Source organism: Heterodontus francisci, chromosome 6 (genome assembly GCF_036365525.1).
Source record: "Heterodontus francisci isolate sHetFra1 chromosome 6, sHetFra1.hap1, whole genome shotgun sequence".
NCBI classification, from domain to species: domain Eukaryota; kingdom Metazoa; phylum Chordata; class Chondrichthyes; order Heterodontiformes; family Heterodontidae; genus Heterodontus; species Heterodontus francisci.
Genome location: NC_090376.1, coordinates 31,118,181 through 31,140,704, shown reverse-complemented (window position 1 = coordinate 31,140,704; position 22,524 = coordinate 31,118,181). Strand labels below are relative to the sequence as shown.

Below are 22,524 nucleotides of genomic sequence, written 5' to 3'. Positions count from 1 at the left end.
TTCTGTAATAATTATTTACCTTTCTTTAGCTAGGAGTACAGAAATGCCCATGAGTTTAGCATACTCTTCAGAACTAATGAAACCTTTCTCGGACACCTATGTGCAGGAAGAAAAATACCATATAATTTATTGGACCGCTAGTTAGCTAAACAGTATTAAAAAAAAAGAATCTTAATACATACGCTCTGGTCATTTATTAAATGTGCCTTGCATGCAGTAGCTCTCTATACAAGTTTCTAATTCAACCATGTCACCAGGAATGGACATCCAGACACCAGATATTGTCCTCTAGGGAGATAGAAAATAAAGACAAGTTGCCTTGGGTTCTTCCTATCACCTCTTAATGGGCAAACAATTAGGCGCAGCTTGCATGCTTATCTCCCGAGGTGGGTCCAAGTATGTAGAATGGAAGGGTTATAGCATATTAAAGTAGCGTTCATAAACTTGGGGCTCTTTGGGGTAGATATTTTTCCCTGGTGGAGGTGCAAAACAGGAGGTATTGGATCAGCTGCCTGCAGTGAATAGAACTGAATATCAGGCACCGTGCATAACAGGCGGCCTTTCCAACACCATCTGCCTTTGCACCATCACCCGAGACAAATTTCTATATACCCTGTAATTAGGTCTGGTGTCATGTCATGGTTCATTTCTTGGTAGATCACTGCCTTGACTGAATATCCTATAACTGATTATTTAAATCTTTGGTTGTTTAAACATTAGTTTATTGACTATTAAAAGGAAAATTCCTTACAGTCTCCAGTGCTGAAGCAATCATTTCGTCTTCATTGTGGGACTGTAGCTGAACTACCATAACTCCACTATCAAAAATACGCAATCTGCCGAAAAAATAAATTAGTATTATTAATTGAAATACGCCTTTAAGTTTAGAAAAGCTGACAATCACTGCATTCGCCACGTATTCTCTGTATCTCTCTCTCATATTGTTAAGAAAACCCCATATGCTAAATGAGAAATATTAATTTAACCGGTTGGAAACTTACATTAGACTTTTAATGGGAAAAATACTACAGTAACTCTTGAAAAAACTGGCAGCCTAGATGGCCACTGCAATTTGCATCTGAAATACCAGGAGATTGAACTGGAGACAAAGTCTTACTAGTCTTACAAAATCTTACTAGTAAAGCAGATGAATTGAGGGCGTTGATTAACACATGGGAATATGATATTATTGCTATCACAGAGACATGGTTGAGGGAAGGGCAGGACTGGCAGCTCAATATCCCAGGGTATAGAATCTTCAGGCGTGATAGGGGAGGGTGTAAAAGAGGAGGTGGCATTGCACTGTTGATCAAGAAGTCAATTACTGCAATAAGGAGGGATGATATCTCAGAAGGTTCATCAAATAAGGCCATATGGGTAGAACTTAAAAACAAAAAGGCAGCAATCACTTGGCTGGGAGTGTACTACAGGCCTCCAAACAGTCAGGGAGAGATAGAGGAGCAGATATGTAAGCAAATCTCAGAGAGGTGTAAAAATAATAGGGTAATAATTGGAGGGGATTTCAACTTCCTCAATATTAGAGGGGATAGTATTCGTGTAAAAGGCTTAAAGGGGCGGAATTCTTAAAGTGCATTCAGGAGAGCTTTTCAAGCCAGCACGTAGAAAGTCCTACGTGAGGCGGGATGGTACTGGACCTATTCCTAGGGAATGAAGCTGGACAAGTGGTAGAAGTGGCAGTGGGAGAGCATTTCGGGGATAGTTACCATAACTCGATAACATTTAAGATAGTTAAAACAGATCTGGCCAAAGTGGACTGGGAGCAGCTTCTTGTAGGAAAGTCTACATCAGACCAGTGGGAGTCATTCAGAAAGGAAATAATGAGAGTTCAGGTCCAACATGTTCCCATAAAAGTGAAGTGTAGGACCAACAAGTCCAGGGAACCCTGGATGTCAAGGGATACATACAGAGGATTAGATACGGAAAAAAAGAGGCTTACGGCAGATTCAGAGCGCTGAAAACAGCGGAGTATAGAAAGTGTGGGGGGGGGGGTACTTAAAAAAGTAATTAGGAGAGCAAAGAGGAGGCATGAAAAAACACTGGCAGACAAGATAAAGGAAAATCCCAAAGTGTTTCATAAGTATATTAAGGGCAAGAGGATAACCAGGGTAAGAGTAGGGCCCATTAAGGACCAAAGTGGCAATCTGTGTGTGGAGCCAGAGGACACAGGTGAGGTTTTAAATGATTACTTTTCATCTGTGTTCACTATAGAGAAGGACGAAGTAGGTGTAGAGATCAGGGAGGGGGATTGTGATATACTTGAACAAATTAGCATTGAAAGGGAAGAAGTATTAGCTGGTTTAGCGGGCTTAAAGGTGGATAAATCTCCAGGCCCAGACGAGATGCATCCCAGGCTGCTATGTGAGACAAGGGAGGAGATTAAAGGGGCTCTGACTCAAATTTTCAAATCCTCTCTGGCCACCGGAGAGGTACCAGAGGACTGGAGGACAGCAAATGTGGTATCATTATTCAAGAAGGGTAGCAGCGATAAACCAGGTAATGATAGGCCAGTGAGTCTAACATCAGTGGTAAGGAAACTATTGGAAAAAATTCTGAGAGACAAGATTAATCTCCACTGGGGGAGGCAGGGATTAATCAGGGATAGTCAGCATGGATTTGTTAGGGGGAGATTGTGTCTAACAAACTTGATTGAATTTGTCGAGGAGGTGACTAGAGGTGCAGATGGGGGTAAAGCAGTTGATGCAGTCTACATGGACTTCTGTGAGGCTTTTGATAAGGTCCCTCATGGGAGATTGGTTAAGAAGGTAAGAGCCCATGGGATCCAGGGCAAATTGGATCCAAAATTGGCTTAGTGGAAGGAGGCAGAGGGTGATGATTGAGGGTTGTTTTTGCGAGTGGAGGCCTGTGACTAGTGGTGTACCACAGGGATTGATGCTGTGACCCTTGCTGTTTGTAGTGTACATTAATGATTTAGACAGGAATATAGGAGGTATGATCAGTAAGTTCGCAGATGACACGAAAATTGACAGTGTCGTAAATAGTGAGGAGGAAAGCCTTAGATTACAGGACGATATAGTTGGGCTGTTAAGACGGGCAGAGCAGTGGCAGATGGAATTTAATCCCGAGAAGTGTGAGGTGATGCATTTTGGGAGGACTAACAAGGCAAGGGAATATACAATGGATGGTAGGACCCTAGGAAGTACAGAAGGTCTGAGGGACCTTGGTGTACTTGTCCATAGATCACTGAAGGAAGCAGCACAGGTAGATAAGGTGGTTAGGAAGGCATATGGGATACTTGCCTTTATTAGCCAAGGCACAGAATATAAGAGCAGGGAGGTTATGATGGAGCTGTATAAAACGCTAGTTAGGCCACAGCTGGAGTACTGTGTACAGTTCTGGTCACCACATCATAGGAGGATATGATTACACTGGAGAGGGTACAGAGGAGATTCACTAGGATGTTGCCTGGGCTGGAGCATTTCAGCTATGAAGAGAAACGGATAGGCTAGAGTTGTTTTGCTTGGAGCAGAGAAGGCTGACGGGGGGAAGCTGATTGAGGTATACAAAAGTATGAGGGGCATTGATAGGATAGATAGAAAGAAACCTTTTCCCTTAGCGGAGGTGTCAATATCCAGGGTGCATAGATTTAAGGTAAGGAGCAGGAGGTTTGGAGGGGATTTGAAGAAAACCTTTCTCACCCAGAGGGTGGTTGGAATCTGGAACACACTACCTGAAGGGATGGTAGAGGCAGGAACCTTTGTAACATTTAAGAATTATTTAGATGAGCACTTGAAATGCCGTAACATACAAGGCTACGGGCCAAGTGCGGGAAAATGGGATGAGATTGGATGGGTGCTTGATGATCAGCGCAGACGCGATGGGCCGAAGCTCTGTTTCTGTGCTGTGCAACTCCATGACTCTATGACAAAAGTCTAACAAGAAGCCCAGCCAAGACAATAGCTTGCTCGAAGTGACAGAATTACCTAAAATGGCTTCATTAGCATGGCAGTCAAGGCAATCCTGACATCCTGACTTTGAAAGAGCAAACCCCCTCCAAGTATAAATTGACATCCTGGGGCATGTGGAGCCAATTCCTAACCTTGAATTTCATTGGAAGATTCCAGAAAACCTGAAGCAGCCATGTGACTCTCTCTCCATCTCGGGGCGAGCTGGTTTTGTTTCCTTTGGACAAAGAGACAGCAGTAACTGAATGCCCAGCAGCAGAGAAGGCTGCAGGTTTCCCTTTCTCTTTCTCCCCAGAAAACATCAAGTTTGAAAACCGTCTGCGACTGTGGTCCCCCCAAGCCTATAGACCTTTTCAGCCAGCGACCAGGGAAAAGAGAGCCAACTACAATTCTGCTTTCAAGAAAACCCTGAGCAAAGCAGGCCAACCACAAAGTGCACTTTGACCAGCGAGGACTTCAAGAATACAGCTTTGGCCGAGGACTACCAGATCATCCACTTCACAGACTGTGTATTTAAGTTCCATTTATTCTGGACTTTAATCCAACCACTAAATCTATTTTTCCCTCCTGTAATCTATTTGCGTGTGTATGATTCGCGTGCGAATGTGGCCATGAATGTGTAGGGTAACTTTTAGAATTTTTAAATCAGGGTTAGAGTGTTAAGTATAAACTTACCTCTTGTTTAAACTCAAGAAAACCTGTCCGATTGGTTGTTTCACAATCACAGTAAAGGTAAAAAGGTAAAACACTCACAGAGGTGGTAAGCACAACCACTGTTTGAAAGGAATAAACCTTGTTGCGGTCAAATACGAGGAAGAGCAAGAGGGGAGCCTGAGATTTCCTCCTCATCTGGATGTAACTATATATATATATTTCTGAGGTTGCGGATTCTTGGTTCCATGTAGCCTTCACCTAAATTGCCACTCTTCATGCGTGAGCCTCAACAGTCAGCGTCAACAAACTATTCTACCATGAAGGTCACTTTTAATAGATATGTGCTTCCCATTAGGACTTACTATATAGTGACCAGGAATGCTTACTCCATTCCATCTCCACCCGCAACACCACCACCTCTACCCATACTTAAGTTGTGAAAAGAGGATCTACTATGGAAGCAAATTATGTGGCGCATGGGTACAATGACCAGAGCAGTAGTGCTGATTTCACATGATCATGGTTCTGATACTGGAGGAATTGGCTGCGGTGAGAATGCTGGAGTTCGTTCACCTGTCTTTCCACTTAACTTGGAGTATCCTGCGGGATGTGGGCATCGCTGGCTAGGCCAGCATTTATTGCCCATCCCTAATTGCCCTCGAGAAGATGCCTTTGGTAGGTGACCCAAGGTGATACTGCCATATAGAAAAGTGGTGACGACAACAGCAATGCAGACTAAAGCCTTTGACCTCTTATGGAGGCTGTCAAAGACAAAGTAATGACATTTTTGGAAGGCTCTGCTGGCACAGCCAATTCTGCACTGGATCTCCACTTCAATAGTGACCTTTGAGAAAGGTAGCTGCTGATATATGGAAAGTGTTCAAAGAATTCCAAAGTCTCCCCATCAATAACAATAGCTGGAGATGTAGGTGCTTGTCTGGGGGAAGGGCTGATGGAGGATTTTGCTCTTGCTGATGTTGAGTGAGAGACCAACTCTTTTGTATGTGGAGTTGAAGAGGTTTAGGATGGTCTACAAATGCAGTCATCAGCATACTGTAAGTCGTGAATGTGCGGGAGAGTCACCGTAGTCTTGGCTCTCAGCCTGTTAAGGTTGAAAAGCTTCCCATCGAGTCGGAAACTCAATCATGATCCCTTGTGGGAATTGGTCACGAGTGAGTTCCATGACCAGGCTGAGGTAAACAGTGGAGAGTTGGCGCAATCACACAGCCCTGTCTGACACCTGTTTGATACGAAAGGGCTCGGTCTGCAAACCCGTTGCAAAGGAAGGTTGCTGTTATACCATCATGCAAGAGTCGCAGGACAGTAACAAATTCTGAACAGCCAAGTCTCTGGAGGAATTTCCAAAGAGCTTTGCGGTTGATGGAATCAAAAGTGTTTGACAGATCAATAAAGGCCATGTAGAGTTCTTTGCAATGTTCCAGACACTTTTCTTGGAGTTGCCGAGCTACAAAGATCGGATCTATGGTTCCGCTGGATAGCCGGAAATCACATTAGGTCTCCGCAAGTACTTCTTCGCTGACGGGTAGGTTCGGTTCAGTTCAGGAGAAGTCGCGAGAGAATTTTCCCCACAGTGGACAGAGGGGAAATACCCCCATAGTTCCCACAAATAGAGTTATCACCCTTCTTGAAAAGTGAAACATAATGACATGGCGGAAATCAGGAGCTAGGACCTGCCAGGACCTTTTCTTCCCAGATTTTTGTAAAAAGGTCTGAGAGATGGGCAAGAGTTCATGACCACCAGCTTTATAGATCTCTGCAGGAATGTTGTCCAGACCCCACATTCCTTGTTGCTCTTCATCTGTTGGATGCCTTTTGTATCTCAGCAAGTGTTGGCCCATAATGCACCATTACACCATATGATGCATTTACCGACTTCAATATCACAGTACTCAATCAGAAAGCATTTTTTTTGCTGTATACTATTGTTAAACAAAAGTTGTAAACAACTGAGTCCTGAAAGCACAATTTCTTTTTTACATTCTCAGGATGTGGGAGACACATTTATTACCCATCCTTAGTTCCCCTTATTGCATTAAGAGTCAACTACGAAAGCTAGCACTGGAGTCACAGAGTGGGCAGGTTCCCCTCCAGTAATCACTTCCCCACCATAGCCAATGTGCCAAATTATAATAGTAGTTAAAAATGAGGCTACAAAAATTACAATATTAACAGATCGTTATCTATTAACCTAAAAATAAACATACAAAAGCTGACCAATTGTTTCAAAAAGCTGATAACTCAGAAACAAGCTTGGTATACGCTGATGATAGGTTGTTACACTGGATGTACAGAGGGACAACAGGTGTATTGTGGTCTGAGACACAGATGTATCCAACAATCTAGCACTTCTAGTGGAAGGCTGTGGCAAAACCTGCTGGAATCATCCTTAATTTCTTGAGGAAAAATTAGGCAGTTGTTTAACCTGATTGTTTATAAGGTCATCAGTGGCACAGAAGCAGAATTCTCTCCCTATCACCAATTGACAGAGGTACAGTCCTTCTCTCAGACATCCTCCATTTCAAAGACACTCTTCACCCATTCTCCAGTTTATTCTCTTCCTCTTCACTTTAATTCACAGACATTCCTCTCATTCTTCAGTTGATTATTCACCCTCTGATGTGGGTGTCGCTGGGAAGGCCGACCCAACCCCAACTTCCCTTACTGGGAAGTGGCTTACTGGGCCACTTCAGACAGCAATAAAGAGTCAAGCACGTTGGTGTGGGTCCAGGTAAGGCTTTTTTTTTTTTAAAGTGACAACCTGATAACTTTTACTGATAAGATTTTATATCCAGATTTTAAAAATTTTTAAACTGAATTCAAATTCACAATTTGCCATGGTGGGATTTGAATTCACTTCCTCTGGAGTATTAGTCCAGGCTTCTGGATTGCGAGTCCAGTAACAATCACTACACTATCATACTCACTGTTAATCCTCAGACACTTCTCCCTCTCATCCATATTTCAAACTGGCATCAGCAGAAATATGTACTTGATAATCATGTTATTTACCATTGTTCTGGTTGCTGCTGCTCTTTTGCCTCAGCAGATAACTGGGAGTCTGTCAAATAAGCGCTGATCTCATGGAAGTGAATGAGACTAAGATGCAGCAGCTGTGTGTTCAGTGAGAGGACAGGATTATGGTTTTAAAATTTCCAAGTTGGCTCCTACATGCAAACTTCTGATACTATGGCATCATTGTTTTGGCTAGTGCTTTTGGAGTAATTTTGCAAATGCTGCCAAGCAGACAGCAAAATCAAAACACCTACCCTGAATTTCGACTCAACACAGGGCTGACCTTTTTTTCTGTCGCCTTCACATCGTGTCCACTTCGTTGGCTAGGAGTCTTCCACCTCACAGCAGGCCCTGTCTCTCGACTTCAGACCTCTTCTTTCACCTGGACGCCTCCCTCTGGCCTATTACTCTCTCTTGATCTTTTCACTGGAAACTGCCAGTGTGACATCAGCTATCTCAATTTCTCTGCTCCTCTGACTCACTCTAACCTATCGCCCCCAAAACTTGCAGAACTCTTCTTTCTGGTCCAACCCCAATATTTTCATGAAACCTGATGAGGGTGGCGCTGTTGTTGTTTGGTGAACAGACCTCTATCGCACGGAGGCTGAACACCAACTCTCTGACACCAAATTCTGTTTCCCCCTGGACATGATCTCACCACTGAATATCAAGCCATTTATGCTCAGATCATCACTACCCCCACTTAACCTGGAGACCTTACCCTCCACTGACTCTAACCTCATAGTCCCCTAACCCTGCACAGCCTACTTCTACCTCCTTCTCAAGATCCACAAACAGGACTCCCCCAGCAGACCCATGATTTCAGCCTATGCTTGCTCCACAAAACCTATTTCTTCCTATCTTGACTATTTTTCCACCCCTCGTCCAATCCAGTCTCGTTCAACTTTTATCAACTCTTCTGATGCTCTCAGCCACTTTTAACAGTTTCCAATTTCCTAGTCCTAGCCATCTCCTGTTCACCCTGGACATCCATTTCTCGAAACCTCCATCCTCCAACCAATATGACCTGCGTACTCTCCGCTTCTTCCTTCATGCACCATCATCCTCCTCCACCTGCCTGAACGTGTTCTTACAATGAACAACTTCACCTTTGATTCCACTCACTTCCTCCAAATAAAAGGTGTCACTACGGGAACCAGTATGGATTATAGCTACAGGATCCAGTCCTACTCAAGTCCTCTCCCTCAGCTCTCTCTCCAGTGCGTTAATGAGTATCAGTGCTGCTTCCAGTTCTCGCCCTGAACTGAAAAATAGCATTAACTTTGTTTCCAGTTTTCACCTTTCCTTGCCTTCACATGGTCCATCTCTAACTCTTCCCTTCCCTTTCCTGACTTCTCTATCTCCATTTCTGGGGATAGACTGTCAAGCAATGTCTCCAATTAGCCCAACGACTCCTACCACTACCTTGATTATAGTTACTCTCACCGTGCCTCCCGTAAGTATTTATTTATTTTATTTAGAGATACAGCACTAAAACAGGCCCTTCGGCCCACCGTCTGTGCCAACCAACAACCACCCATTTATACTAATCCTACATTAATCCCATATTCCCTACCACATCCCCACCACATCCCCACCTACCTACGCGAGGGGCAATTTACAATGGCCAATTTACCTATCAACCTGCAAGTCTTTGGCTCTGGGAGGAAACCGGAGCACCCGGCGGAAACCCATGCGGTCACAGGGAGAACTTGCAAACTCCGCACAGGCAGTACCCAGAACTGAACCCGGGTCGCTGGAGTGGTGAGGCTGCGGTGCTAACCACTGCACCACTGTGCTGCCCATATTCTATTCTATTCCATTCTCACAGTTTCACCAATGCATTTGTTCTGACAATGCCCCCTTCAACACCAGTGCTTCCGATATGTCTTCCTTTTCCATCAACTGAGGATAGTCTTCCACTGTGGTTGACAAGAGCCCTCGACTGTGCCTGTCCCATTTCCCGCACTTCTGCCCTTGCCCCTTTCCCTCCCTACACAATTTAAAATAGTTATCACCATTAATCTTCATTTTCCAGCATTGTGGAAATATCACAGTTATCTACAGACGAGCCATATTTTCAGCACAGAATGCTTATCTTGTTTCAATCATTTTCCAATAGTTCGGTCATTAAAAAAGAAATGCTCGATTAAGCTAGAGGGGGTGCAGAAAAGATTCACAAGGATGTTGCCTGGTTTGGAGGGCTTGAGTTATAAAGAGAGATTGGATAAGCTGGGTTTGTTTTCCCTGGAGCGAAGGAGGCGGAGAGGGGACATGATAGAGGTATATAAAATTATGAGAGGTATAGATAGGGTAGATAGCCAGAGTCTGTTTCCCATGGTAGGGGTGCCTAAAACTAGAGGGCATAGATTTAAGGTGAGAGGGAGGACGTTTAAAGGGGATCAAAGGGGTAAATTTTTCACACAAAGAATAGTGGGTATCTGGAATGAGCTGCCTGAGGTGGTGATGGAGGCAGGAACAGTAGTGACATTTAAGAGGCATCTGGACAGGTACTTGAGTGAGCAAGGCATAGAGGGATATGGATTTAATGCAGGCAGGTGGGATTAGTATAGATAGGCATTATGGTCGGCATGGACGCAGTGGGCTGAAGGGTCTGTTTCTATGCTGTACGACTCTATGACTCCCATTGAATTCCTCTATTCAACATAGCCCCACTTCCAGGTAACACTGCTTTTATTGGTGCTGTGATATAAAACGGAATATGCAAAATATATGCAAGAAACCAAGTTGATCCAACATCAGTAAGGTCGGTTGAAAGAATCAAAGCTCACTATAAAATGAGAAACTAAATATCCCTCCAGATGACATTATGCACACATGAGAAACTGGTATAAATCTTATAAGCCTACTTGCCTCATTGGTAGGTTTAGTGCCTCAAACATTTTGCAAGCATTGACTAAATCTTCTGGTGAGAGAAGCTAATGGAAACAAAACATAAGGATTAGAAGTTTCTTTGTAAAGATGTTAAAATAGCAAAAACTGTAAAATAAATGTGGGAGGAAATTTCTTTGCATTTTTTTTTTGAAGTAGACAGCAAAATCAAAACACTGAATTTCAAGCTCACAAAATAGTAATTGATGTTGGAACAATTTCATGTGGCAATGAGTGAACCTAGTTGAAAAGTTTTCCAATTTAATGCAACCAAGCACCAACCCACCCTGACTTCCTCCAGATGGTGAAAGTTCCGTTCCATTTTATGTAGAATTTTATGTTATTTGCCTGTACTCAGTCATTGGTTCAGAATATCACATTGCAAGTCACTTGCCAAAGCAAAGACAAAATATTGCAGATGCTGGACATCTGAAATAAAAACAAATATTGCTGGAAATACTCAGCAGATCAGGCACCATCTTTTTTTATTTGTTCACGAGATGTAGGCGTCGCTATTGCCCATCCCTAATTGCCCTTGAGAAGGTGGTGAAGTGTCTTCTTGAATCGCTGCAGTCCATGTGGGGTAGGTATACCCGCAATGCTGTTAGGAAGGGAGTTCCAGCATTTTGACCCAGTGACAGTGAAGAAACGGTGTAATAGTTCCAAGTCAGGATGGTGTGTGGCTTGGAGGGAAACTTGCAGATGGTGGTGTTCCCATACATTTGCTGCCCTTGTCCTTTCAGGTGGTACAGGTCGCGGGTTTGGAAGGTGCTGTCGAAGGAGCCTTTGTGTTGCTGCAGTGCATCTGTTAGATGGCACACGCTGCTGCCACTGTGCGTCAGTGGCGGAGGGAGTGAATGTTTGTAGATGGTGTGCCAATCAAGTGGGCTGCTTTCTCCTGGATGGTGTCGAGCATCTTGAGTGTTGTTGGAGCTGCACCCATCCAGGAAAATAGGAAGTATTCCATCACACTCCTGACTTGTGCCTTGTAGATGGTGGACAGGCTTTGGGGAGTCAGGAAGTGAGCTACTCGCCACAGGATTCCTAGCCTCTGACCTGCTCTTGCGGCCATGGTATTTATATGGCTACTCCAGTTCAGTTTCTGGTCAATGGTAACCTCAAGGATGCTGATAGTGGGGGATTGAGCGATCGTAATGCCACTGAATGTCAAGGGGAGATGGTTAGATTCTCTCTTGCTGAAGATGGTCATTGCCCGGCACTTGTGTAGCGCGAATGTTACTTGCCTCTTATCAGCCTGAGCCTGGATATTGTCCAGGTCTTGCTGCATTTCTACACAGACTGCTTCAGTATCTGAGGAGTCGTGAATGGTGCTGAACATTGTGCAATCATCAGCGAACATCCCCACTTCTGACCTTATGATTGAAGGAAGGTCATTGATGAAGTAGCTGAAGATGGTTGGGCCTAGGACACTACCCTGAGGAACTCCTGCAGTGATGCCCTGGAGCTGAGATGACTGACCTCCAACAACCACAAACATCTTCCTTTGCGCTAGGTACAATTCCAACCAGCGGAGAGTTTTCCCCTATTCCCATTGACTCCAGTTTTGCTCGTGTTTCTTGATGCCAGACTCGGTCAAATGGTGCTTTGATGTCAAGGGCAGTCACTCTCACCTCACCTCGAGTTTAGCTCTTTTGTCCATGTCTGAACCAAGGCTGTAATGAGGTCAGGAGCTGAGCGGCCCTGGTAGCTCCCAAATTGAGCCTCACTGAGAAAATTATTGCAAAGCAAGTGCCGCTTGATAGCACTGCCGACAACACCTTCTATCACTTTACTGATGATAGAGGTTAGACTGATGGGGCAGTAATTGGCTGGATTGGATTTGTCCTGCTTTGTGTGTGCAGGACATACCTGGGCAATTTTCCACATTGCCAGGTAGATGCCAGTGTTGTAGCTGTACTGGAACAGCTTGGCTAGAGGCACAGCAAGTTCTGGAGCACAGGTCTTCAGTACTATTGTCAGAATGTTGTCAGGAAAGAAACAGAGTTAATGGTTCAGGTCAATGACCTTTCACCAGAATTGGAAAAAAAAAATCAGAGATATAAACAGTTTTAAGTAACTACAAAGGCAGGGAAAGGAGGGAGAGGTGAAACCAAAAGGAAAGGTTTGTGATAGGGTGAAAGGCAGGAGAGCAAACATGAGAACAGAAACAGAAAGCAATGAAGGTGAACAGGTTAACAGAGATAAACAGAAATCCCATTGGGAGAGAAGAGCAAAACTTCTTCATTGATTTCATATTTCCAACATCTGCAGTATATTGCTTTTGTATTAGTGTTTAATTTACTGCCACTTCTCTTCCAGGAATGCCTTTTGCTCGTCTAATGGGATTTCTGTTTGTCTCTTACCTTGTTCATCTTCATTGCTTTCCATTTCCCTTCTCATACTTGCTCTTCTGCCCCATCACAGACCTTCCCTTTTGTTCTCCCGCCCTTTCCCTTCCCCCCCTACTTGCTTAAAACCTGTTAAATCTCTTTTACCAGTTGACAAATGGTTATCGACTTGGAACGTTAACTCTGTTTCTCTCTCCATAGCCTTTTGCTACACATCTCAGTCCCATAACTGCACTTTAATCAGCTTCAGAGGAAGGAGTGAGTTCAGCAATCAAACTGCCCTGAATATTAATGCTTACAAAGAACAAAGAACAGTATAGCACCGGAACAGGCCGTTCGGCCCTCCAAGCCTGCTCCGATCTTGATGCCTGTCTAAACTAAAACCTTCTGCACTTCCGGGGTCTGTATCCCTCTATTCCCATCCTATTCATGTATTTGTCAAGATGCCTCTTAAACGTCGCTATCGTACCTGCTTCCACCTCCTCCCCCGGCAGCAAGTTCCAAGCACTCACCACCCTCTGTGTAAAGAACTTGCCTCGCACATCCCCTCGAAACTTTGCCCCTTGCACCTTAAACCTATGTCCCCTAGTAACGGACACTTCCACCCTGGGAAAAAGCTATCCACTCTGTCCATGCCACTCATAACTTTGTAAACCTCTATCATGTCACCCCTCCACCTCCGTCGTTCCAGTGAAAACAATCCGAGTTTATCCAACCTCTCCTCATAGCTAATATCCTCCAGACCAGGCAACATCCTGGTAAACCTCTGCTGTACCCTCTCCAAAGCCTCCACGTCCTTCTGGTAGTGTGGCGACCAGAATTGTACGTAATATTCCCAATGCGGCCTAACTAAGGTTCTGTACAGCTGCAGCATGACTTGCCAATTTTTATACTCTATGCCCCGACCGATGAAGGCAAGCATGCCGTATGCCTTCTTGATTACCTTATCCACCTGCGTTGCCACTTTCAGTGATCTGTGGCCCATATCTCTCTGCCTGTCAATACTCCTAAGGGTTCTGCCATTTACTGTATACTTCCCACCTGCATTAGACCTTCCAAAATGCATTACCTCACATTTGTCCGGATTAAACTTCATCTGCCATTTCTCTGCCCAAGTCTCCAACCGATCTATATCCTGCTGTATCCTCGGACAATCCTCATCACTGTCCGCAACTCCACCAACCTTTGTGTCATTCGCAAACTTACTAATCAGACCAGCTACATTTTCCTCCAAATCATTTATATATACTACAAACAGCATAGGTCCCAGCACTGATCCCTGTGGAACACCACTAGTCACATCCCTCCATTCAGAAAAGCACCCTTCCACTGCTACCCTCTGTCTTCTATGACAGAGCCAGTTCTGTATCCATCTTGCCAGCTCACCTCTGATCCCGTGTGACTTCACCTTTTGTACCAGTCTGCCGTGAGGGATCTTGTCAAAGGCTTTACTGAAGTCCATGTAGACAACATCCACTGCCCTTCCTTCACCAATCATCTTCGTCACTTCCTCAAAAAAAAGCTAATGCCAGTTTTAGTCTGTTCCACTTTACACCTGGAAGCTAAATTTGAGCTGTTTAACAGACGTGGGGATATTCGCTAAAGATTGCACAATGTTTAATACCATTTGCAACTCCTCACATACTGAAACAGTCCATGTCCATATGCAACAAGACCAGAAAGCATTCAGGCTTGGGCTGATAAGTGGCAAGTAACATTTGCGCCACAAAAGTGACAGGCAATAACCATCTCCAACAAGAGAGAAACTCACCATCTCCCCTTGACATTCAATGGCATTATAATTGCTGAATCCCCCACTATCAATATCCTGGGGGTTACCACTGACCAGAAACTTAATTGGACCAGCCACATAAATACTGTGGCTACAGGAGCAGGTCAGAGGCTGGGAATTCTGCGGGTGCCACTTGCCTGGATGAGTGCAGCTCCAACAACACTCAAAAAGCTCGACATCATCCAGGACAAAGTTGACCGTTTGACTGGTACCCCATCCACCAACTTAAACATTCACGCCACCACCACCGGTGCACAGTGGCAGAAGTGTGCTCCACATACAAGATGCACTGCAGCAACTCACCAAGGCTCCATCAACAGCTCCTCCCAAACCTGTGACATCTACCACCTTGAAGGAGAAGGGCAGTAGGCACATGGGAACACCACTACCTGCAAGTTCCCCTCCAAGCCACACACCATCCTGACTTGGAACTATATCACCATTCCTTCATTGTCGCTGGATCAAAATCCGGGAACTCCCTTCCTAACAGCACCAGATGGACTGCCGCGGTTCAAGAAGGCTGCTCACCACAACCTTCTCAAGGTCAATTAGGGATGGGCAACAAATACTGACGTTGCCAGCGAGTCCCACATTCCATGAGAGAATTTTTAAAAAATCTACGTGAACACTAGGAAGCTATTAGCTATTCACACATTGTGCCATTACCTCCATCCCTCGAGCACGGTTTGTCAAACAATAGACCTCCGTCAGTGCCATCATTCCACCTCGTTCCTGTCAAAGTTTAAAGGTATTTTAAAAATATTTTCATATAAACAAACACGGTTGTGCACATTTTTCTCATGACAAATACTGCAAAATGCCTCCAGTTTTCCTATTAATGTAACGTTCATCAAATTTAAAAAGCTGGTTTTGGTATGTTGAAAACATATCTTTTAAGACTAACAGCTTAAATTCACAAAATGAAATTTTATTCTACGAGTGGATGTTCCAGGTATTCACAGTAAATAGCAGGAAATGTTTAGTAGAAGAGAAGTATTATACTGCAAAACAAATTTATTTTTCTGCTACTAAGATGGAACTTTGGGTAACCTTACCTATCTTTTGAAGGCTTGAGGTCAAATTGCTGCCAACAGGCAAATCCTCTGGTAAATTACAGGATAATTGTTTCTCGGTAGATTGGCAGCACTTATAAATCCCTGGCTCCACTCCAAGGATATAAAACCTAACAGGATATAACGGGGGTTCTTTTCTTTTTAATGTATTACAAAGGCAAATGCTTTTTAAACAAATATTAGACTCTGAAGTGTGACATCTGCATGCTATGCACAAGTCCTAAAGGCCTGGACTTTCCTGCAACCCACTGAAGTTTTGCGGGATTTAGGTAAGTGAAGGCAGAAAAATGCTCAAGAATGCATCGTGCATATGTGGATGGGCATGTTTCAATGAGATAGCAGTTTTATAAGGACAGAAACACTACACTATTAAAACACAATGCATTATTTTGTGCATCACTCTCTGATGGCTCGAAAGTCTAATTAATTGATGCTAAACAAACACTGAGGAAATTCATATGCAGGATCAGTTATCAGCTGGAGTCATTATAGTTGCAGTATTTTCAATTGCTGGACAGCTTATCTGTATGTTCCAAATGCCTTCTTTTATCTCTTTATACTATTCCCAAGTGCAACACAGAAGGTTGCTTTAAACATCTGAACTGTGATGCACCATCTGAAATTGGTACATGAGTAAAAGTTTTACAGTAGCACTTCTAAATTTTTATAATTTGTTTTGGAAATGTCTATGAAATATCTCAGGACTTTTTTTTGTATTAAAGGCACTACATAATTGCCAGTTGCTATAGTGCAGTGCTGTGCAAAGGAAATTGCTGATTAGCCGAATATATGGCTATGGTGACATGTCTCTCGAGATAAGGAGGCCCAAAAGAAAGAAAAGAAAGAACATCAAGTGTGTATGTTTACTTAACAAACATGTACTACTATTGAGCAACCAAGGAAGTAAAGGACACAATGATCAAAAAACACCCACACTTTGCTTTCCTTCTTATTAGTATATCAACAAACTCACAAAAACATTAAAGTACTCATCATGCATGCACCAGGCACGTAGGAGTATTGAGAGCATATGCTCAACAACAGTGTCTATTATTCATTTTTATTTACTAATTATAAATGCAATTAGCACCATCTGGATTCCCAATGAGCCACGTCTGGTTAGTGGCTACTGTGTTGGACAGCACTGTTGTAAAGAACTCCTGCACCATCATTTATGCTAAGTTGGAGAATATCTTTTTCCGTAACAATGATAATCTATGCAGCATCATCAGTGCCACTGATTTATAGTGATTGAATAAATCAAATTGCATTTTTACCACATTGTATTCTGGGATATAAAGGTGAAATTGCAACATTTTTCATATTTCCATGAAAATTGTAAATTAATTACTTTGCTTTAATACATATTTAATTTTATCTCTTACTTTTTCTAAAGCCCAGGATACTCAGGAAAATAGTAGGCAAGATGTAACATCTTGGAAGTAAGCATGTGGTGTTAAGCAACACCCCTGAAGTGACAACGGGTGGGTTTTAGGAGTACTAGGGTAGGGCCTGAGTTCTTGTAGAAATTAGTGTCCTAGGTTTGATTGCATTGGTATGGGGAAGGGTGGATGATATACTGATTCTGCAGAATTGTACAGAGTCCTTGGGTTTAGGGGAGATACTGGAGCTTGTGGCAGGTCTGAAGGTGTGACAGAGCTGAGGGTTGGAAGGAATGTAGGATCTGACAGTGCTAAGGGTGAGAAAGGTACAAGCACCTAGGGTTTAGAATGGTGCAGCTATCATTGGCTGCAGTCCCAGAACTTGGAAATATTGAGAAGATCCTGGGATCTGTGAGTATTGACAAGGAACTCCTGGCATGTGGAAGTGGTCCCAGGTTCTGAACATACTCTGGGGAAGTGCTGAGATGAGAGCCTCTAGTATTTTTTGAGGCACTTTTATACACATAAAATTTTCATAGAATCACAAACATTTACCTCCCAGAAGGCTTAGATAAGTTAGACGAGGAAAAGCTGTTCCTATTAACAGATGGTACAAGGACTAGGGGACACAGATTGAAAGTTTTGGGCAAAAGATGCAGGGGGAATAAGAGGAAGAACTTTTTTACGCAGCGGGTGGTAATGACTTGGAACTCGCTGTCCACAAGGGTGGTGGAAGCTGAGAGAATGACTTCAAAAGGAAATTGGATGGGCACTTGAAGGAAATAAATTTGCAGGGCTACAGGGATCGAGCAGGGGAGTGGGACTGACTGGATATCTCCGTGGAGAGCTGGCCTAGGCACGATGAGCTGAATGGCTGCCTTCTCTGCCGTAAATGACTCTATTGATTCTATAACAAGTCCATTTGGCCCATTGTGTCTGTGCTGGCCAAAAAAATACTGTTCAGCCTAACCTCACCTTTCAGCTCTTGGTCTGTAGCCTTGTAGGTTATAGCACTTCAAGTGCATATCCAAGTAAATAAAACTGTGTAAACAAGAATACGAACCAGACTGTTTGCAACCTTGACGTCTTATTTGACTGTGAGCCAAGCTTCCGACCCCATATCTTCTCCATCACAAAGCCCCGGCTCTGCTTCGGCCTTTCTACTGCAGAATCATGCAAACTTATGTTACTTTCCTACAATTCTCTTCTGGCATCTTCCTATCTTCTACCCTGCACAAACTTAAAAGCATTAAAGCTGAGCTGTTCATATCTTAAGTTGTGTCAAGTCCCAGTCACCCATCACCCCTTTGCTCAATGACTTACATTGGCTCCTGGTCCAACAACACCTCAATTTTAAAATTCTTATCTTTGTGTTGAAATCGCTCCAGGGTCTCACCCATTAGTGTAACTTCTTCTAACCCTGTAACCCTCCAGTACTCTGTTCCTCCAACTCTGGCCTCTTGTACGTTCCCCCACCCCTTACTCCACCCTAACACAATGGACATGCCTTCAGTTGTCCAGGTCATAAGCTCTAAAATTCCCTCTCTAAACTTCTCCTTCAAGATGTTCCTTTAGGGCTACCTCTTTGACCAAGCTTTTAGTCATCCCAATATCACCTTTCCAAGATCCAAAAACAGGACAACCCTGGTAGATCCACCATTTCAGCCTGTTCTTGACCAATGGAACTGATTTCTTCTTATCTTAACTATTTTTGCTCCCTTTGCCCAGTTTCTTCCCACCTACATCCATGACTCTTCCAACGCCCTCCGCCACTTTAACAGGTTCTAGTTTCCTGGCCCTAACTATGGACATTTAATCCCTCTCTACTTTCATCCTCCACCACAATGTCCTGAGGGCCTCCCCTTCTTCCTCGAATGGAGACCCAACCAGTCCCCATCCACCACCGCCCTCATCTGCCTGGCTAAACTACTTCTTACTTTGGACAACTCCTTTCACGTCACTCTCTTCCTCCAAATAAAAAATGCTATGGGAATCTGGATGGGTCCTAGGTATGCCTGCCTTTTTTGGGATATGTGAATCATTCTTTGTTCTAGTCTTTCTCAGGTTCCCTACCTCACCTCTTTTTCTGGTACATTACTGATTGTATCAGAGCTATTTCCAACTCTCGCTTCAAATTGGAATTTTTTTTTAAAAATCATCTTTGCTTTCAATTTCCTCCCTTCGCTCACCTTCACATGGTCCATTCCCTTCCTTTCCTCAACTTCTCTATCTCCATTTCTGGGGCTAGGCTGTTGACTAATATCTACTGTAAGCCAACCGACGCCCACAGTTACCTTGATTACACTTCCTTCCCTGTTTCCTGTAAGGATGCTATTTCAACCTTCCAAATTCTCCATCTTGTTGTATTTGCTCTGACGACGCCAACATTGAAACCAGCGCTTCTGATATGTCTTCTTTTTCCCTCAACCAAGGATTCCTGTCCACCATAGTTGACAGGGCCCTCAACTGTCTGTCCCTTTTCTGTTTCTTCTACTCTCACTCCTTCCCCTCCCTCCCAGAAGGACGACGGTTTTCCCTTTGTCCTCACCTTCCACCCCACCAGACTCCACACTCAATGGATCATCTTGCCTCATTTCCACCACCAAACCCAACTCCCCCCGTCCCAACACCCCTCCCTTCAGCAATTCGAAGGGACTGTTCCCTCTGCGATACCATGTTTCACTCTTCAATAACCCCAACACCTACTCCCTGTCCAGCGCAGGAGTTGCAACATTTTCCCTTTTATGTCCTCCCTTCCCACCATCCAGGACCCAAAACTCCTCTTCTAGCCGAGACTGAAATTTACTTGTACTGCTTTCCAATGTCTACTAAGCTCGCTGCTCACAACGCCACCTCCTCTACGTTGGAGAGACGGGGCAGACTGGGTGATCACTTTACAGAACACCTCCGCTCAGTCCACAAGTGTGACCCTGAATTTCTGGTCGCTTGCCATTTTAATCCCACTCCCATTCGGTCTTCGGCCTCCTACACTGTTCAAATGAAGCTCAACGGGAGCTCAAGGAACAGCACCTCATCTTTCGATTAGGCTCTTTACAGCCTTCCCAGCTCAACATTGAGTTTAAAAATTTCAGATTATAACCTCTGCCTCCTTTTTTCATACTGCAGCTGTTGGTAATGATTCTGCTACTGCCATTTACACCTTATCTAGACCCTTCTTTTTTTCCCTTGTCCCATTACCATTCCCTTTTGTCTTGCAGCATCTTCATTTTTTGTCAGTTAATCTCTCCTGCCTTTCACCCTATCACAGACCTTCCCTTTTGTTCTTCACTCCCCTCCTTCCTTCACCTGCTTCTGTACTTGCTTAAAACTTCCAACATCTCTAATTTTTTCCAATTGTGGTGAAAGGTCATCAATGTGAAATGTTAACTTCGTGTCTCTCTCCACAAATACTGCCTGACCTTCTGAGTATTTCTAGCATTTTCTGCTTTTATTTCAAATATCTCCTCCTTTGGTTTGGGTGTCAATTTTAGCTTGATTACTCTCCTTGGGATCTTTTACTACACTTTTTTTTTTAAAAAGGTGCTATATAAATGTAGGTTGCTGTTGTTATGTGCCTAGTTTACAATTGTGAATGCCTATATTTTTAGTTGTCCAAACTCACAATTTTTTCATTTGACATTCAGGAATTACTTTACAGAATATTGATCACGGGGATGAGTAAAGGCAACTAAGAAGAATTATTTACCTCTACTGGTGCTTGCAACATTCCTGCCAGCTGTTTAGCCAACTGCATGTGGTAATGCGTTCCAGATCCATGCGTTTCTCTGGTAACTGGATTAGCTATGCCCATGCTCAGCAAATAGGACTTGAAACGAATAGTCTGTGCAACAGGGAATGCATGTCTTTTAATTTCACAACATGTAAAAAATGCATTATTCTTATACTGATGTTTCGCATACCTTTTTAAAAAATTCTTTCATGGGATGTGGGCGTTGTTACCATCCCTACTTGCCCTTGACAACTGAGTGGCTTACTAGGCCATTTCAGAGGGCAATTAAGAGTCAGCTACATTGCTGTGGGTCTAAAGTCACATGTAGGCTGGACCAGGTAAGGATGGCAGATTTCCTTCCCAAAAGGACATTAGTGAACCAGGTGGGGTTTTTTTTTACGACAATCGATGATAGTTTCAAGACACCATTACTGAGAATAGCTTTCAATTCCAATTACTAATTAATTGAATTTAAATTCCACCAGCTGCTGTGATGCGATTTGAACCCATGTCCCCAGGGAATTAGCCTGTGTCCAGTGACATTACCACTACACCATTGTCTCCCCATGACTGGATGAAATCAGTAGTACAGTGGATAAAACTCAAATCGAATATTTTAATTTTTAGCCAGAGACCTGATAATCATGAAATTCAAACAAAACAAACCACATCACCTCGCAAAAATCAAGAACATCTGCACTGTAAGGTAACTGCTGTCTGTGGAGATCAGCGAACCAGGATTGAATAGTAAAGATGTGAGAATAGGTGAGTACTTTGGAGTCTTCCACAATTGCCTTTGAGGGTAATGATGTATATATGCAAAAGATTGGTGAGATGGAGCCCATAATAGGGCAGGTTATATACAATGCATGGAAGTAAGCCTAATGGGCCAAATGCCTTTCTTGCATATTTTATTGTTTATGAAGGAATCTAAGGAATATATGAAGGAATATATACTGAAAGGAAATATTTCTATTTATTGCATTCACCTATAATTTTTATTTTCCTGTAAATATCATGCTGAGTTAAGTGAGAAAAATGGCTGGAACCTCTAAGAATAGCTATTCACTGATCCATTTTTAAACCTTAACTTGTTTTAAGCACCATCCAGAATGATCAAGATAATGTCAAACCAGCATTTAGCAATAAACAGCTTTCAATTTCTCAAAACGCCCCTGTCTTTTTAAAGTACTGCTGTCCTGTATTTTTTTTTAAAGTCCATTTCCCCATGCTTGTTTTGAAACCCCACTCCTTGGATGATTGAGCCATCCCACCCAGCTCCCTCATCTTCCCCAAGCTGCCCTTCATGCAGCAAATCCAAAAAGAAATCTGTTGCAGAGGCCAAAGAACAGGAGAAAATAAAAAGTGGGGGAGAAAATAAAAAGTGGGAGAGAGAAGAAAACTAAGGAGAGATGAAAGGAAGGGAGACAAAAGTGAATGTGTGGAGCGAGAGATGGAAGTGAGGGAGAACATAGGAAACAAGTGAAAGGGTCGATAGAGAGAAACAGGACAATAAGTAAAGGCCTGCTACCTGACCCGAACCAGACGGGACACAACGACATGTGTCGGGGTCGGGTCGGATCGCATTTCCAGGTCCGACATTCGGGCTCGGGTTGGACACGCACTATCACCACCTCAGGTAAGTGACATTAATGTTAATTTACTTTTTGGACTTT

At 43.4% G+C, this 22,524-nt stretch overlaps 1 protein-coding gene across 3 annotated transcripts in view; it reads right to left on the bottom strand.

The window, feature by feature from the left end:
* vps36 (vacuolar protein sorting 36 homolog) overlaps positions 1-22,524 on the bottom strand; it is a 62,373-nt gene that overhangs the window by 2,548 nt on the left and 37,301 nt on the right. For 2 of the 3 annotated variants that reach the window (XM_068033420.1, XM_068033421.1), the window contains 5 exons: positions 20,825-20,959; positions 15,330-15,395; positions 10,506-10,570; positions 752-836; positions 20-96 (listed from right to left, as the gene is read on the bottom strand). In XM_068033420.1, coding sequence (XP_067889521.1) covers positions 20-96; positions 752-836; positions 10,506-10,570; positions 15,330-15,395; positions 20,825-20,959 — 428 coding nt within the window. Of the gene's footprint in view, positions 1-19; positions 97-751; positions 837-4,078; positions 4,162-10,505; positions 10,571-15,329; positions 15,396-20,824; positions 20,960-22,524 lie in introns of those variants that run through there. The other variant, XR_010975194.1, reaches the window with a different exon arrangement.